The 19234-nt window shown below is 36.4% G+C and overlaps 1 protein-coding gene across 2 annotated transcripts in view; it reads right to left on the bottom strand.

Annotated features, from left to right (window-relative positions):
* Positions 1 to 6007: 6007 nt before the first annotated feature.
* KIF20B (kinesin family member 20B) overlaps positions 6008 to 19234 on the bottom strand; it is a 42788-nt gene continuing 29561 nt past the window's right edge. For both annotated transcript variants that reach the window (XM_069796581.1, XM_069796582.1), the window contains 8 exons: positions 18409 to 18564; positions 17185 to 17364; positions 16389 to 16553; positions 12513 to 12716; positions 10163 to 10240; positions 9243 to 9390; positions 7542 to 7684; positions 6008 to 6266 (listed from right to left, as the gene is read on the bottom strand). In XM_069796581.1, coding sequence (XP_069652682.1) covers positions 6189 to 6266; positions 7542 to 7684; positions 9243 to 9390; positions 10163 to 10240; positions 12513 to 12716; positions 16389 to 16553; positions 17185 to 17364; positions 18409 to 18564 — 1152 coding nt within the window. In that variant the 3' untranslated portion in view covers positions 6008 to 6188. The remainder of the gene's footprint in view (positions 6267 to 7541; positions 7685 to 9242; positions 9391 to 10162; positions 10241 to 12512; positions 12717 to 16388; positions 16554 to 17184; positions 17365 to 18408; positions 18565 to 19234) is intronic.

The raw sequence follows: 19234 nt of genomic DNA, 5'->3' as shown, positions 1-19234 counted from the left end.
CTATTGACTGCAGATGACAAGGAAAGAACATCTAAATCTTCCTTGATTAGTCATGCACACAGAAGCATAGCTGGATAGCTTTCTCCCAACATACACAGTCAGAATTATCCACTTTATATGAGGTCTTCAAGATGATGAAGTATACCTGCTCATAAGATACAAAACCTTAAGGAGATCTAAAATAGACATACTGTTTAATGTACTGAGGTATTTTATCTACACATGCTGCCTTTCCTTTATCCACTTTTTTTTTTTAGCCAGTTTTCTATTCTCTCCAATCTGACATGAATTGATGCATCACATTAGCAATTCACCTATGATTAAAAGGACTCCTTTTTAAAAGCAAAACACTTTAAACAGTTGGAAATGAACTGAAAGAGGTACAAGCTCATTTTTTTCCCAAATTTTGTAGTTATTTAATGAATTGAAAAAGCTGGTGTTTCAGTTAAACTCCAAAAAACTTTGTTCCAAGATAAGAGTTTCAGAACTCATCTTTCAGCAGCAATCTGAGAGTACATGGAGGCTTCAGTGCACAGTAGGAAAGGTACAGTTTGGCATTTTTATGTTATAAAATAAGCCAAAGCTTGGTTCTCAGAATATTCCTTATTCTCATAGATCAATCAAAAATAAAACAATGTTATAGCACTTACATGAAATGCATTCTAAGTCCCCATTGCAGAATACTGGTTTTGTTTAGTGTCAACATATCTAGAGAGAAAAAAAAAAAGGAAGAAAAGATAAAATCCAACTTTATCCATCAATACAAAGATCTATACATATTAAATCCAGCAACCATGGAAACAAGCTCTTCCTTAAAGAATCTGATCTCATACTTTTCTTAAGCCTTGCAGGACCTCTAGTTCTGCCTAATTAATTTTTCAACAGAAGCATCTATTATCTTTGTTAAAAGAGAAGTATATAAACTCCTGTGAAACGTTAGTGTGCAGCAATGGATGAACAGGTTACAGTAGATATCAGTGCATATAAACCAATACTTCATCTCAGAATCCCAGTCCGAGAAACAAAATCCTATATGACAGGACTATATAGTGGTTGCTTGTGTGCAAGGGTAGTGTCATTGTAGCAGGAAAAAAAAAAAGACCTGGAGGACTAGGACCTTGCCAAGAGAATATAGTCCAGCAAGGCCCCATTCTGAACTTTTTATGAAGCTTGGCTAAATGGGATGAAAAGTGGCTTAGTTTAAAACAAAGTAAAGCTTCTCTGTCCCCCTGTACCTCCCAGGAGAAATTCTGTCAAGACTCGAGACCCTGAGCAGTGCCTCAGCAGCATCTCCTGGGGATTTTGCTGTTGTTGGCAAGACTTGCACATTAACTGGCTTTGTAGAGACCTGAGTAGGCATGTTTTATTAAAGTATTTTTATTTTTTTCTCTCACAGCACTATTCAAGTGTCAAGAACTTACAAGTACTTGCATTACATACAGGAAGCTGTCCTACTACTGAAAAATCATCCCCCAAAATATTCTGCTCCCTTTTCTCACTGAAGTGAGAAAACTCCAGAACCAGTTACCATCACACTTCATGAGCTGATCAAATGGCGCCACTGTTCCTCCTTGTTTTCTTTTGCCAAAGAGAAAAGCTTGACCTCTATTAAGTAGTGTCCTCATTTTCCTTCCAGAAGCCTTCATTACTTCTGTAATTGGAGTGCCATGAGAACGGAAAAAGAAAAAATGTTCACCCCAAATAAGCTGAAGTTGAGCAAGGAATAGGCTTTTCAAGCTGAGGCTCAACCATTGGAAAAGTTGGGGCAGCTTGACAGAAGTATAGCATAGGCTATTTTCTAAGAATTATCCTTCACAGCGTGACATGCTCAAAAGCAACTATTCAAAGACAATGGTGTTGATGTACAAGGCACTTTGCAGGATTGAGGTGTTACACCAGAAATAGAACCATTTCATACTGCAGCAGAGTTTCCTTCCTGGTGTGGGAAAACAAAACACTGAAGAAGTGAGAGTAAGTCTTTAAAGTCTGTTATTAAAGTTATAAGGATCTAAGCTTACTCTCTCAGGAAAAGGAAACTTCATTTGAAGTATCAGAAATTTTCAATGTATAGAAGAGATTGATATTGAACTATGATGTCTTATATCAGATAGTTTCAGGAACTAGATTTACTCAAATTTGAGGGGAAAAAAAACAAACCAGCAAAACAGTAGAAGTCACTGTTGCTAGGCCAGGAGACTTTACTTTGTGGGATTTGAGTTTTCTTAGTATATCAGCACTGCATGACCCAATTTCATGTATAGAAGCTCTTATTCCCCCCTTCAGCCAAAGATGTAGTGATACATGCATCACACAACATTGTTAGGGTTCACCTTCCTACAGCCAAGTTCTAAAGAGAACAAGGACAATTTAAGTATTAGCAGATGTCTTCTCCATGTCAACATATAGACCAAATTTCCATTAAATGGTGCTTATCTTCATCTTTGCTAGGTAAAGAATTGATCTCTCCTCTGTTAATGGACTAAAACTGTTCTCTTTGCTTTGCAAGCTAACTGATGAACTGTACACTAAGGTAAGAGAAAAATAAAGAGGTTTTGCTCAGCTTTTAATTAACGACATTACTTATCAGGAAGAGTCAGAAGGCAAAAGGGAAATGATGTCCTAAACCACCTTTTTGCTTCATACTCTACTGGAGGAGCTAAAAGAGGGACAATACTGAGCTAGCCTCAGTCTTGACCAGGAAAAAAAGTATTTCCTATTACTTCCAAAGAACTGAAAGTGAACATCTTTTTGTATGTGATAGTATCAAAGAAACTGCTTTGCTGGATTATTATTTTTATTCCCTTCATATCACACCCATGTTCTTCCTGCTCATGAAATAACTGATCATCCTGACATAGACAGAGGAGGTACACAAAGTATGACCCATTTTCTAGGCTAGCAACTTATAGCCTCAAACTCCAAGAGCTGTAGGAAGTAGAGAAATCATAATCCCTTGATCAAAGCAAAAGGAACATGCTTTATTTCTATATGTATTAAAATTCTGTAACCATTGAGTTTGATAACCAAGCCTAAACCTATGAAGGAAGTTAATTCAGTGCGGTTCTTGCAATTGGAAAAGTTAACTTGGGGACAAGAAAAAAAAACTAGAATAAGTGAAATATACATGCACAAAATGTTTGTCTATATAGCTACTCTAATGCTCAGGTTATAATGACAACACCTATTCAAATGGCTTCCAGAAAAAATAGCTTTTCATATAGTCTCCAGATAGCTCAGAAAAACTGATGACATTTTAGTAAATAAGAGCTTAAAAAAATTAGAAATACTTATAGAAGTACAGTAGCATTCCTGAATGCCATAGTGGCTTGATTGAGACACTACTTCCTAGTCAGTTGCACAGATAACTAAATTGCAATTTACCAGAGTAATTGAAATAAACTGTTAAATGTTTTGTCACTTGATATTTACCCACAAAATCAGAAAGCACAAGTTATTTGAAACTATGAAATTTTGTGTTTGATAGGGAGAACACTATCAGAAATTTCAGAAGATATTTCTGTTACTTTCTACACGTTTGAATCAATAAAGATATCATATAGGCAACAATCAAGTAATTCAGCATCCTTCCAATCCTGCATTTACCTTGCACATATTTTTCAGTTAAAGAGCTAGAAGACCATTTGATAATTTTATCAGTCATTCAAGGCAACATGATAGCATATGAATTTCACTGCAGACAAGGGCAAGGTTATACACAATGGAAGGAACAATCCAGCTAAACAGGCACATGCTGATGGGTTCTAAAATTAACTGAAAGCATTCAGAAAAAACAAGTTAAAGGTCAAGATGAACAGCTGACAGAACATCTGCTAAAAATGAAAAAACCCAGACAAAATGTTAAGACAAAGAATAAATATCCCAAGTACTGTCCCACTGTTTAAGACTGTTACATGACTTCACCTTGTATATTTACTGTCTCCAGATATGAGACTTCTGTAAAATGAGCAACATGCACCTACATGAGGTAAGAGTCTTCACTGCTGTGCTTTTCTGTAGCCCTAAAAGAAATCAATCCAGATATCTGGACTACAGACAGCAGAAAACAGGAGATCTGGAGAAGGACAAAGGGGTTCAAAGTATAAAATACTACCTGAGATATTGAGCAACATTGCATTTATTTTTATTTAGAATTATCTGACCACCACCTGGATTTTGCATTTTTCCTTTAGAATGAAAAGAGGGAAGAAAGAAGATGGTAATACCAAGCATGAGTTAATGAGAAGGAAATCTGCATTCTCTTTCACACAGACAGAAGATAAAGACAAAAAGCTGAAGCAATGGAAGAGCTGAATGATTTTGTGAAGCAGGCTTACTGCCACTTTCAAGTTAGAAAGAACAAAACATCAACCTTTCTTTGTTAAGGACAAGACACAGAAGCGTATACAGGTGCAACTCCATTTTACAGCTGGGAAACTAGAGAAGCAACTTAGTATGAGAATCTGATCTTACAAGTCAGGAGCTACAGAACTGAACTATGCATTATCCTTATGAAGAAACATTTCATGCTCAGACAATCTACTGGAGAACAGTAGAGAAAACCATCATCAGCTTGTTGCCACTAAACTGACTCACAGCTTTGCTGTCCATATTTAAGCTATAGTCACATAAAAATTGAAGGAAAACTACTTCTACTAAAGAAATGACTAATGACCATTTTTACATTGATTTGCATTGTTAAAAATATTGCATTTTTTATTAAAGCTAAACTGCAACAGGTAAAGCCACTTTTTTCTTTGAAGAAAAACAATTTTAATCTCTTTTGTGTCAATGAGTCAATCTGATTTTTTTTTCTTCACTCAAACAACAATACAGACCAGCAGTCCAAGAAAACAAACAAACAAAACATTTATAACAAATAATGGAATAATTTCTGAAGGACAGTAAGGTTGCAGCTGTACTATCAAAAATGAGTATTACCTGGCTGTATGAGCAAACTATCACTGACTCTACAGATCAAACAGTTGTTGGTGATGAACTTGCAGGAAGGGGGCGGGGGGGTGGGGTGGTAAAATCTCAAATTGGATGTTGACAGAGAACTTCTGAAAAATTTTTGTGGTCAGGCCAATACCAAACCTCAAAAGGCAATCTTGTAAACAAGATACTCTTTCTATGGTGCTAAACCCTGTGTATGTACAAAACGGATTGGTAAGGAACTCTTTAAATAGACAGATATCATAGAATCATAGATGTGATGGGTGAAATGGACCAAAATGCAGTAATAATCAAAATAATCCAATAGTCTTAAGTGAAAACAACATTGTATGTTTGGTAGTAACTCAAGAAAATAGAAGTAAGAAAGCTGCATGAGCAAGAATTTAGAGTAAATGATCACTCACTGGGATTATCTTGCTTCATCCACATCAAGAGCAGGTCATTGTCAAAGTAATTTCAGCCCTTTCTGAAAGATGACCAGTACTGTTCTTCAAACAATGCAAAATCCTATGAAATACAGTCACTGCCTGTGACTTAAGTAAATGCTACATTGAGGAAACCAAAAGTGTTTTAAATGTTTACTCAGTCACTGATAAGCTGAAGCCTTACTATATAAAAAGTAGCTGTTGTAGCTGAGCAGAACTGGATGGTTAGAATAAAATGTCAAATGTCTATCTGAGAGTGGGTCACTTCTAATAGCAGATTATAATTATTTATGGATATTATAACCCCCAAAGAAAGAATATTATGCTTATAAATTACTTAATTGAGAAGATTTAATAGAAGACAGTTAAAACCACACAAGGGATGAAAACCATCTTATTTCTCCACATACTGCCATTTTTTTTAAAAAAATCTTTTTGAAGAATTTAAGGATATACAAGTTTTGATGGGTACTCTTTTTTTCCCCACTCAAAGTTATTGTAGGTATACAGGCCACCTGAAAAAAGCAACTTAAACCATTCTACACAGGCATAGTTCTTACTGCACAATGGGTAAATTATGAACACTTCCGAAGACACCATTCCTAAAAATACAAGATTCAGACACAAGCTTTCTTGAACAGTATCTCATCTTTAATGGAGTCAGAACTGGAAACCATCAGAACAATTCCATATATCTATATACAGACTTGGGAGCGCAACTAAGTATCTGTTATTTCCTATATACAATGAACTGAAATAATACAAGGGAAATATGCCCTAACTAGGAAATACAAACATGCTTTTGCAAGATTATTTGGCTGTTTTTGATCGTAGCCGTCGCTTGATGATTAGATGATCACTTTCCTTCTCTTTCTGTTCTATAAAGATCTGAAAAAGACAGTATTTCAGGAGTTAATCAGCATTTCTTCAGAGACAAATGACATTCACTTCTAGACCCACGTAACCAACAACATGGTTTTTCCCAGAAGCTGTTTTCAGAATGAAATGTGCCTTTTATCTTTTAGTCAGAGGTCTCCAAGACAGAGAGTCCATTTTAGTGCATCATAATAAGCAACAAATACTAGGAACATACAAAATTCTAGTTTTGCTGAAACAAATACCAAAGTCCAAAGAAAAATGTGATGTGAAAGCAGCTCTCACTTCTAGTCTCTAATACTCAGCACAGGAAGTGCTCAGAAAACATTTTTAGCTTAAATCCCTTTAGCTTTCTCTGACTTTCCTGGGATTCAGTCTTTCACTTTTCACTTCCAAGCTTCTTAGCTTCTTTTGCTCTGCATTTCTGTCATTTTCTTCATCCTCCTATGGGCAGCATTTTGGTTTCTGCCACATCCACTCATACAATTTACAGGAAATTCAATAGGATATCTCAGTATGGGCAAACGCTCACCATAGTAAAGGGAAGAAAGGATTGAACAGAATGAAGAAATATACTTCCAACAGAGCAAGAGTACCCTCAGCACTATAGTTGCTGTCAAAACCAGAAAGTTGGATTTCAGAAACAATACATCAAGCTCTGGCCTGTAAGACTCTTTATAGACTGGCTTAGACAGGACACCACAATTTAAGCACACGCAGAAGGCTATCTAAACTATGCTTTGGAAAAGCAAGGATATATCCACATCCCGAAGTAACCCAAATATCAGCTGGGCATAAATGGAATTGGAAATTACCTTAGGTGCTCACTTGCAAAGTTAATTGTACATGCAGAGTTTTATCTTTAGTGTTTCAAGCATGCTATTCCCAATCTACGGATCCCTTAAGGGGCTCAATTTATTCTCCCTTTATGCTATACTTACATGAACACCAACTACTAGAAAATCAAATTAAGACTCAACTGCTGTGGTAGAGGAAAAAGTAATCCTCCACATACCACAGCTAAGATATCTATGCTGTATCATCTATATGGTAAGTCAGCAAACACAGAGAAGACAGGTGAGGAAACAGAGAAAATTAAGTAAAACAGCAGGAAGAAAAGACCAAAAGGAATGGTTAGGTAGAATCAAGAAATAAGTCAGTACTTTCAAACCTCTTCTGCAACTTGATCGGACTTTCAGGTTTGTTCTGTCCCCCTAATAGTTTACTTTAATCCAATATTACAGAAATACATCACAGTGGACAGAACAGTAACCTCTCATCGCTTACCGAAGAAGCAGGGATATCTAGAGGACAAGAAATATCAGCTGAATACAGCTTTCTCTTAGATCGTTTTGGCTTAAGCTCATTTTCTTTGACACCTTCTGGTTCTGCAGACTTGGGAGAGCTTATTGTTGAAATCAGCTTCTTTGCTAGAAGAAAAATTTTATCGTAAATCAACATCTTACCAGCTTTGTGAGCCTCAAAATAAATTAATAAAGCAAGCTTTATTAAAAACAGTTTAAAAATGAAACGGATGTAGTCTGAAGTTTCAATATAAAAATTCAGAAGTGGTATTTGACTATGACAGTTTTCTATAGCTTCAGATGCAAAAGCTTAAAAGACACATTTAAATAGTACATTAAAAATCAATTAGGAGTCAGATTTCACTGGAAGTTAAACACTTCAACAGGAGTTGAACAACAGGCTTAACTTCTTTGTGCTGACACAAGCACAGGATAGAGACAATTTTCTCTATATACTTGTATAGTTTTATCAATCTAGTACTAGTTCTATAAAGTGATGAGTGTGTGCATATTATGAGCTAGAGAGAAAGAAGAAATCCCCAACAATACCAAGTTATGCAAAAGAGGAAAAAAATACAGGACATGGTAATAAAGGTTACAAACTAAAACTCATTTGCTCAATTTAAGTATTTTCAGGGTGAAATTTTGAGTAGTCCAAATTTGTCCTCCATCGATAAGGGTATGTTGTCCCCATGGAACCAATCTGACAAAACAGGAAAATTTTCAAAGTCCCACTGTTATCATCTAGACTGTCTTAGAGCAGATAAGAAAGATGTACTCTGTAGCAAGTAAAGATTTCAAGTTGGTACAGAGATCTTGATTTTAACTGTCCATATTGAATAATGACTGACCTCGGTTTAACCAACCAAATAATAGCGTCTTTTAGAATTTTAACACTGGCAATTCCTTGTGCCCTCTGCTAATTTTAATCTTTTTTTAAAAGCACAGTAACTCAGGGATCATGTCTTACTGTAGGAAAGAATAAAAATATATTCTTCAATGGCAAGTCCTAGCAGCTAATCTTCCCAAGGCTATGCATAAACTTAAAATCCATTAATTGCTTATATTTTCATATATAAATACAGTATTACATATATTTATATAAAGATAACTATTTTCACAAGACACCCGCTTTCAGATTCTGTAGCGCTCATCTTCTCCTCCCACCTATGTACATCAAAAAATCATTAATACAGTTTCGACAGAAACAAAGCAGGGCGGGAAGGGGAAGTGGGATTGCTTATAAAATAAGGAAAGATTTGGAGTTTGGATTGAGCTCCTGATATTTTTAGAGCAATAGGGCAAATTTCTGAAATTGCCTTTAACTGTTTTACTGTAAGCAAGAATAAAGTAACTCAGACATTTTGAGCTTAACAGTTACCATTACTTTTATGATAAATATATATGCACATATTCCACACTGTGTCCTTCCATTCCACCTGGTTTACCTTTCACACTTAAACTTTAGAACCGTGTAGTCCTTGCAGTCAAGACAGCCTTTTGTACTCTGCAACATTCAATATAGCAGGCCCCAGTTCAGACTCCATTATTTCATAAACAAAAGAGCAACTAAATGGAGTAGACATATCCTTTAACAACACATACATTAACAGATTACAGTAGAAATAAGCCATTCTACAATGCCCAGAGAACAAGGAATAAGCCTTATTTATTCTGTACAAACCTTTAGAGTGAATAATATTAGGAGAACTTTGAAAAAAATCTCCGATTTTTTGTAGTGTTCCGTCTTTCTTTTTAGCTGACTTTTTACTTGAAGTAGATTCTTGCTTTCTTAGGGAGTATTCTTTTCTAGACGGCTGTGTAGTAGACTTCTGTACAGAAATACAAGATCATTGTTTAAATTGAAAACTGATTTATCTTCAAGTCTAATTCCAGTTTATTTGACTTCAATGTTATTTTCAAGCTGACATTTTGAGCTTTGCTACTGACACCTCTGTTCTTTATATTAACAATACTACCACAGCAAGCAGTATAGACAATCTCAATTTAAATCCAGAAGAAAAAAAAAAACTGTCAGAGTTTCACAGAATACATTTAAGAGCATGAGTCACATAGGAAACAAATAGTTTCTTAAAAAAAAAGAAGAGTAGATTCACAGTTATAGAGTATTTCATTAGACAAGCTATTCTAGTTATAAATAAAACAGGAGGAAACTGATAGGGAAAATGAAGGTACTACCTACCCTCTGAACTTGGCCCAGATTACTACTAAGGCCTAAAATCATCTTTTTATAATTGTCATGCATATGGATGACATGAACCTTAGTTTTACTTTAAAGGCATTGCCTATAACATCACATATACTAATGGTAAGTTCAAACTAGTCTTCATAACTATTCAATATGCAACATCCTTCCCTTCGAATCATTGTACACTGCAGCTAGTACACGTTCTTGGCAAATGCAGACTTACTTTCTTTGGTTAGCTTATAGAATTTAGTAGGAAGACAACATAAGCGTTTAAGAATCCTGTTCAAGTACATAGATAAGGATAAGATACTGCTGCATAAGAATGTTTGCTCTTTTCACAAGTCCACCTTTACAGAAAAGGCCAAACTAACTTCAAAAATAGAACAAAACCAAACCATTTTCTTGTTGCTTGTAGAAGGTGAATTAGTCATAGCAGGTTTTGAATTTTTCTTGTTCTCACTTTTCACGAAATCCTAAGAAAATAAATATGACAAATTTTAACTAGGATTCTTCCAGAAATAATTGATTTATATTACTGAAGTAGACACTGTTTAAGTTAGATGAGAAACAGTAAGGAGGCATTGGCTAATACTGGATAGAGGTAACTAGTCAAATGTGAATTAAACACTAAAACCTGTGGAAGGGAACTAGAAATACCTGTATTCAAACCATTCTGACATTTACTATTTTCTTCTCTCCATTACTTCCTATACTTTTGGCCTTAAGATATTTGACAAGCAAACACACAACCCAAAATTTACTCAAGAAATCTAAATGTAATTTACAGTGACAACTATAAAAACAGATTGGTAGCATAGTACCATTGTTAAGCTGTCATTAAAAGATGACTTCTATCTTGTGAAGTGGTGCCAAGAGATTTCAGGTAATCGATAGCCATAGTGACTGTTAACAGTGTCAGAAAAGGGAAGGAGGATTTTGTTCTTTGTTTAAGTAGAAGGGAATCTCTGCAAAAGATTTGGGTTTGTTTGTTTCTAAAAACCAAGGGTGTTTTTGTTATTTTTTTTTTTTTTTTTACAAATTGACATTAGCAGTACATGGTTATTTTAGCACCACAGGTTTCCCCTCAGTGCTTAGTTTTAGTGGCGACAAACGTGCTTTTCAGTTTTAGGAAATTTAAAAAAACAGACTGTGTCTTCGGTAGACTTGTGACAGTTAAAAGTTACAGAATCATTTTATAATCTATTTCCGTTTGGTATATGTAACAAAAATAATACTTAAGAGTAACATTCAGGTGAATAAAACAGCAATAAGATAACTTTTAAAAATTTAGTTCCATGTTATTGAGAAGTTACTTGGCTAAAAGTTATCCCATAAGGGTATGAACATGGACTACTACTCTATGAAAGGATTTAAATGGATTGGTAAAACAGTCTTCTCTAAAAACATGGATAACTATGTTAGATGAAATATATTCATCTGTAGATAAGGTTCAGTACTTTTTCAGTGCCTTCAGATGGCTGGTTATTTTTATACCTACTTTTCTAGCAGCCTGAGAGAATACTACTCTCAAAGAAATTTGGTTCAAGACACAACAAGTTTAAATCAACTCTGGACATTATTCCAGAATTAAGTGTTGAATTCCAGATGAATTAACTTACACAGCTTTTAACAGTTACTTTTGCAATAGAGGTTTACCAAAATGAGTTTATTGAAGTACTGTGGAAGACTAATCACTTCAGTGATTACTTCCTTAACTATTTTACTAAGAGATTAAAAAACCAAAAAGGTATCAGTTGGGAATGCTTGAGTGAGAAATGCTAGAAAAGCATCAGAAATTTTGGTCTCTAGCTAAGACAAGGTCACTCACTGAAAGAGATCACTTACCACCTAGCCAAATCATCCACAGGTCATATCCCTCATACTCACCTGTTAGCTCCAAAAGTCCTCAGAAGTATAGAGATTCATAAGCCCCATAAGGAGGATTACAAATAAGTACCACCACCATGTGGTCTCAGGGTTTCATAGCCTCTGTAAGTGTCAGAGATAGCTGTGGTGGTGCTAATGCTGACAAAAGGCAGAGGAAAGGAACATGTAGTTCAGATAGGAGCAGTGAAGATTTTCACCACCTTGAACTGCTGTAGAGCCTTAGTCTCACACATAAACATCATAGCACATTAAGAAGGCTGGAGCATATAACCTAGCACAACTGAAGGAATTAAAGTGGAATTAAGGTCTACAGAAAACAGAGAGGTTCAGGTGCTGGTGCAATTAGTTCTGTACAGTCCCTCTAACTACAAAAAGATCAAAGAAAACACAGGCTGGAGAAATAAAGTCAAAGGAAGTAGTCTTGAGACTCCGAAATGCATTGACTAAGCCCAGGGGCTTAACTTGTAATTGCCTATTAGAAGAGATTATAATTGATACCAACGATTGCCTAAACCAAAAGAAGCAATTCTATAGAACTTATCTGTAAACCCACAGATCAGAGCTGGAGACAGGAGCAAATGGTACCAGCAGGGAGAAAGAAATGTTAAAGATAAAGAAAAAGTGAAAATCAGGGGCAATGGGCCAGAGTCTGGATAAACTGAAGTCTATAACCTTATTCAACACAGGCCAGAAATCTACCACTTGCAGAGCTGGGGGCAGGGAAGAGGTTTAAATATACCCTAGATATATCATTAGGATCTCAGTGAGAATCAGGAGAAAAAGAGGATTTTAACAAATTATCAGAGTAATACATTGAAAAACCGCACAACATATTTTGTCAGTTGGTCTAGGTCATACCTCATCTACCTCTTCACTCTTCCTTTTCTTTCTTGGCTTGAGCATTTTAACTGTAACTGGTAAGGCACTGCCCTGGTGCTTCACCTCCATCTTATTGGGTTGCAGAGGTGTGAACTGGATTTCCATCTCTGGTTTTGGGAACCGACTAGTTTTTCCATTTTCTGTGGACACTTCAGAAGAGTCAAGGACAATTTCTGAATGGTCCTGCAAGCATATGGAAATTTTAAGAAAACAAGTTTTAAAATAACTACAAGTTTAAAAAATATAATACATATCCCTCCCCAGTGGGCTGCAGAGGAAGCATTCCATTTTCCAGCTGTTAGCTTTCATTATAATAGAAGTGAAGAAATCTACTTCAACTATAGCAGAGTTCAACTCTTATTTTCTAAAACTTCTTTGTTAAATTTCAGAAAGTTAATATTTTTAGCTACCTTTACACAACTTAAAGTTTTCCTTGCTGAACTCAGCCTGATACTTTGTTTCCAAGTCATTTTCCTCAAAGGCAGAGGCAGCTAGTCACTCCAAGAATGGAGTTGGCTAATAAGAACAATTCTCTTTATAACTGCTACTTCATGAAAGAGTTAGCAATCAAAAGTTACACAGGAATAGTTAGTGCCATTAACTAACACAAAGCCACACACAGAAATCCTGCAGTGGAAGAAATCAATTCCAATTTGCCCTGCTATTGCTCATCCATTTAAAAGGGTTTGTGTCTTTTTCTTTCAAGGTGACTTATGGTTGCAGTAGGTAAAGAGAAGGCAGAACTATCCTTCCTAAAATCCTGCAAGAAGCGGGCAGCATTTGATAAAACTAATAGGAAATAAAAAAGGTAAAATAACATATTCCTATATGAAGCAGCTAGCCATCTTCTAGAGGTGGTGGAAACAGGTATTGTCAGCAGAGATTAGAAAACTTTGTAGTAGAAATACAAAAATGTATTTGTAGATGGATACTCTGAGGATCAGGCAGAGGTGTACCTTCTGACACTTCTAATGCAACAGCCAAAAGTGCTGGGAGAGTATGGAGTGAACAGATGACAAGATGACCAAGATTACATGTTATCATTAAATAGCATCTCCCTTTGCCACTCTTGGAGACAGACTATTGAACTAGATGGACTGTTGGTAAGACCCAGCAGGGCACATCTTATGATTGCATTGTGAGTAGATGTTACTGCCTTAAACAATACACTGGACTGTTAAAGACTATGTTGAAAGCAATGGGGGGTGGAACCTTCAAACATTGGGATACACATTTAGCAAAAACCACCTGGTTAGTCAACACTAGAGGATCTGCCAATCGGGCTGGCTCTGCCCAATCAGAACCTCTACATACTGTAGGAGGAGATAAAGTCCCTGTGGTGCACATAATTATGCTAGGGAAGACAGTCTAGGTTACTCCTGTCTCAGGCAAAGGCAAACCCGTTCGTGGGATTGCTTTCGCTCAAGGACCTGGGTGCACTTGGCAGGTGATGTGAAAGGATGGGCAAGTCCAATGTGTGCCTCAAGGGGATTTGATTTTAGGTAAGAACAGCCAATGAATTAAACTGTATGACATTAATTGCTATACAACCCTGCCACCACTGTATGCCATCATTACTATAATTGTTATATGCTATACCAATGGTATTACAGTAAGAATTACTTGGATTAAGGAACAATGAACTCTGTTTTATCAGAGTTAAGCACAGTAGTGATGGCATCAGAACTGACTTCAGCATGCAACTACACACCATCCTCCTGCTGCACCACACTGAAGCCTGATCCTGCTCTGCCAACTGAGCAGACTTTGCACAACCCCTCCTGCCCAGAAGGACTGTTATGACAGGTGGAGCCCAAAGGCATGGAATAAATGAACTCAACAAACATTTTACAGGGATAGCCCATAGACTAAGGGAATGATATCTCTGTGGGTGTGTGTCTCTCTCAAAGGATAGGAAAGGTGATGGTGATTAATTGGGATATATGGAAAAGTATCGGACCTGAGCATGACATAAGTGGTATAGAGTAAGAGGTGAACACTATCCTGGTTTCAGTTGGATAAAAATAATTTTCTTTCTAGTAGCTGGTATAGTGTTATGTTCTGGGTTCAGTATGAGAAGAATGTTGATAACACACTGATGCTTTCAGTTGTTGCCAAGTAGTGTTCAGACTATGTCAAGGATTGTTCAGCTTCTCATGCCCAGCCAGCAAGAAGGCTGGAGGGGCACAAGAAGTTGGCACAGGACACAGCCAGGGCAGCTGACCCAAACTGGCCAAAGGGGTATTCCGTACCATGTGGTGTCATGCCCAGTATATAAACTGGGGGGGGGCAGATCACTGCTCAGGAACTAACTGGGCATCAGTCAGCAAATGGTGAGCAATTGCATTGTGCATCAACTTTGTATATTCCAATTATTTTATTATTGTTGGTTTTTTAAAATATCATCATCATTTTCTTTCTTCCTGTCCTATTAAACTGTCTTTATCTCAACCCACAAGTTTTACTTCCCCCGCCCCAATTCTCTCCCCCATCCCATTGGGCAGGGGGAAGTGAGTGAGCAGCTGTGTGGTGCTTAGTTGCTGGCTGGCTTTAAACTACAACAAAGCCTCAGCCCCATAATCCTCTGATGGCCTTAACCTCTCCTAATCAGTGCCAGCTTTTTAGCCTCTCCTCACAAGGCAGGAGGCACATACCACCTTGATAACTTTGGTTTTTCTTCTTTATCTCCACTGTCTTTCCTGAGAATTATTTCTTCCCCTCAAAACTTTACCCCATTCACTTCAACACCGCCAGAGCAGTTTCTCACACAACAATGCTGTTAGCATCCTCTCCTTATTCATAACACCAAGTATTTTTGCTGCTGGTTTGAGGCAAATGCTTCAGCACCAACTGTTCACAACAATTCTTCTCTGTAACTAATTTTATAGCATAACTAACTAATTTTATGGTGCACTCTTAGCTGCTATTACAAAGCCGTATAAAGCAGTAACCCTTGAGAGCTATCCTGTCCTCCTCCCTCACACATCCCAAGCTTTATCTATAAGGCACTAGCTGAATTGATGAAGCAGCAAGAAACTAGCCAGTCAGTTTTATCTGGCAGTAGACAGGAAAGAGATGGAGATGCATTTTGGCATTCAGTCCAGTTCTACAACAAGAGAATCGCATCTTCTAGCAGCCAGGGGAGGGACTGCTAGGAAATCCATGTTCAGCCCTGTTCATTATTAATTAGCCATGCAGCCACATAGCATTAATAATTCAGTTTAGCAGAACTACCTCATTAAATACTGTTAGTGTAGCACACAAGGGTTCAGTCAGAATTAGGAGTCTTAGTACAGTTGCAAGACTTTTAATTTTTCTTCAGAAAACATGCAAAGTAGGTATTTTCTTTGTGTAATCTTCAAATATTGTTTTGGTTTAGTTTTAAGTGGGATGCAAGATACTGATTTGTTCTTGTGAACCCCCATATGGGCTGGCAGCTCTAATTACAGAATCATGTCTATTACCAACACGATAGGTAATATCAGGAAAGTTGTTTGAGCTGAAATCCCCTTAACACTGACATAACCAAACTGAGATGACACTACAAATATTATGTCTTCAGATCTCTAGAACCTGGATTTAACTAGTTTTTCCCTCAGGTACTTAAGTTGTATAAAGTATAGAGAGGTGGTATTCCATTAACTAAATTACTTTTTCTTCTGAGAGTGAGTATGAAATAGGGAGAGAAAAAGAATGAATACAAACTCAGAACCGAAGATAAAGCATGAAGAACTATGAAAAATAACTTTTGGGAGATTTCCAATGTTGCTAAAATATATACTGAGAAAACAACATAACAAGAGTTATTAACAACATATATTTATAGAAGGTATGTACTAATGATAACACACATACCTCTTTGTTTACAGACTGATCTATTCTATCTTGTCCTTCTTCGGGTAAAGATAACTCTGCCAAAGACTGAAGACTTTCATGGTTAATGCGTTGTTTCAATTCCTTTATAAAGTCATCTTTCTCAGCCAGCTGTTTTCTTAGTTCTTCTCTATCAGTTTCCTTATCCTAATAAACATAGCAAAAATTGCCACAAATTTCTTTTGCCAATCTTGCAATTAATGTATACACGAGCAACATTACAATTACTTGGTAGCATCAGTTTTAGAATCGCAGGCTAAAACAGCCAGCTATCCAACAAAAAGCTGATAATTTCATGTATGTGTGGCCATTATTTAAAGTGAAAAAAAGTCATATAACAGCCTGGGGAAATGTAATGCAAATTTTTGTATTTTACTCTACTTATGTAGAGTTCTAAGAAATTGACCTCCCATTTGTTCATGAAGTCCTTGGTGCTGTGAAAAAGGCAGCAAATGTGATAGTTGTTTCAGATCAAATGTGATAGTTGTTTCGGATTTCTAGTCCAACTTTGCAATCAAAGGATCAAATAGACTTGAGTGTTTATTTGAACTACTAAATATTTTGAAGCTTCAGTTACAGTTACAAATTCAGTTTCAAAAAAACAAATAATTTTTTTTTCATTAACTGCAAATGGTTTCAATATGACAGTGTTTTAAAGCAAAAAATAGAACCAAAATGCAGAGCAAGTATAGTGTTTTGCAGAATTAAGGGCTAACAAAAAAACCCCACAAAAACCACCCACCAGAAAAATCACACAGAAACAAGAGAGACAGATGACCTTTCCTGAATCCTTTAGTAGTGCAGCCTGTTTCAGTTCCGCTATTTCTTTATCTTTGTCTATGGTGTTAGAAGCCAAAGTCTTGAGCTGTACTTCCAAAGCTTCTACTAATTTATCTCTCTCTTCACGCCACTTTTGAAGATTGCTGTCCTTTTCTACCACCTGTGCAGCAAGTCTTTCCTAAATGGGGAAAGAATAGGGTAGAACTGAACACAACTTCTGCACACTATCTGAACTGTTCTGATAGTTTGGTTTCACATAGTTAGTACTATTTTAAGGCCTTAGCAAACTTGAGAGCCTATGTAATTTTAAAAAGCTCACATATAACTAGTTTCATTACAAATATGCAAAAGCAAACCATGCTTCAATTATAAAATCTGTATGTATATTTATACTCTTTGTGAAGAGAATTTTTGGTAAGAACCACCACTTCTGTTTACTTGCTTTGTGATTTTCTTACTAACAAATCTCAGGCAAGCAAAGTCACAGACAAAATGAAAGTAGTCCTAAGCTCCTAACAACCTCCTGTACTGATTGCAGGTCCAGAAAGTCATCACTAACTACCTCTAGATACAAATATAGTTTTAGATTGTACAGATTCATATAATAATTTAATATGCTTAAGAAATTACAACCTTGACACAGTCCAGTGAACAAGCAAGGTATCCACCTTGTTATTAACTATTAGTCAGTCTACTTTGAAAGCAATATGGGAGCAAAACCACTAGCATTTTGACCAAGTATTTTTACACCATATATGGAAAGAAGCTTTTTTTGTCAACTTCTGCTTGCTTTTTCTCTTCCTTCTAAAGTCTCATAGGCTTTTTTTCTTTTTTTAAGAAAAGCCAAGCAACAAATCTTGGTTTTCAAAGTATGTTTTCTTAGCTTCATTAAGTAGCAATTCATTTAAGTGTAGGTTACTTATTGGTGTTTTACACACAAGATGAAGTTTGAAGAAGTCATAGTGAGGTGGTGGTGGTGGTAGGATAGAAAGGAACAGACTTGTCACTTTATCACATGGCAAAGCCTAGATGAGATCTCCTCAATATGAAAAGGGAAGAATAAGAGGATCGCAAAGTGGAAAAGCATAATATGTAACGGAAGTTAACAAGACATTGACAAAGGCCAGCTACTCTCAATTGCCCATAATATTAACACTTGACATATTTGCTTTGTACTATATATTTATACTAGAGGACTCTGCTGAGACCTCCAGTCACTTACCATTTCTGCTTGTTGCTCTACATGATGTTCTCTGTACTCTGCAAATTTTCTCATTTCTCTGTTGCGATGGCTCTCAGCTTCTTTTACTTGACTTATGAGTCTCATTTTTTCCTCCAGCCACTTCTTTCTATCGGTTTGATACTTTGCCTCATTTTCCTATTTTAATGAAACCAGAAATAAAACCACAGGTAGAGATAAAGGAAAAAGCAGTCTCAAAATCCAGATTACCATTAAAGGGATTTGTTTCAAAAAGATAACAGAAATACAGGCACAGTTTTACTCCAGCATATTCCCAAGTGCAAGTATTACATTGTCATTTGTTCTCCATTGAAAAAAATTAAAGGTTTTCAGCACTTCTTATTCAGACTGGCACATCTTCATGGAATAGAAATTTTTTCCTCTAAAAATGCTTTGGGTAAGTCACAAACACTATAAAAGTTACACCAAAAGTAATGGTAAAGAGACTCTTTTAACTTGCAAATTCCCAATCTTTTATACTGCCTTACAGGACATGTTAGAAAATTTACTTCTACTTCAAAACTAAAAGGCAAAGAATGCAATACAATTTGAATGGTAGGCAGAGATAGTGCGTACCTAAGAACATCACTTCAATCCACAGCAACTTTGCCTCCTTTCCTATCACAATCAAACCTCATCAGACATTCTCCCACATAAGACAGAAGGCATCTGAAAATCTGCTTGGAAAAAAAAAAAAGTCTACTTTCTAATCCAAGGAGTATTAGAGGTAAGTCCTCAGCCTAACAGGAAGGGCTTACAGGTCATACAGCAAGAACAAGATCTTGAAAGAGTTTGATTTAGTTGCCCA

The sequence above is a fragment of the Haliaeetus albicilla genome, chromosome 11 (genome assembly GCF_947461875.1).
Source record: "Haliaeetus albicilla chromosome 11, bHalAlb1.1, whole genome shotgun sequence".
NCBI lineage: Eukaryota > Metazoa > Chordata > Aves > Accipitriformes > Accipitridae > Haliaeetus > Haliaeetus albicilla.
This window is presented reverse-complemented; position numbering and strand designations above follow the sequence as displayed.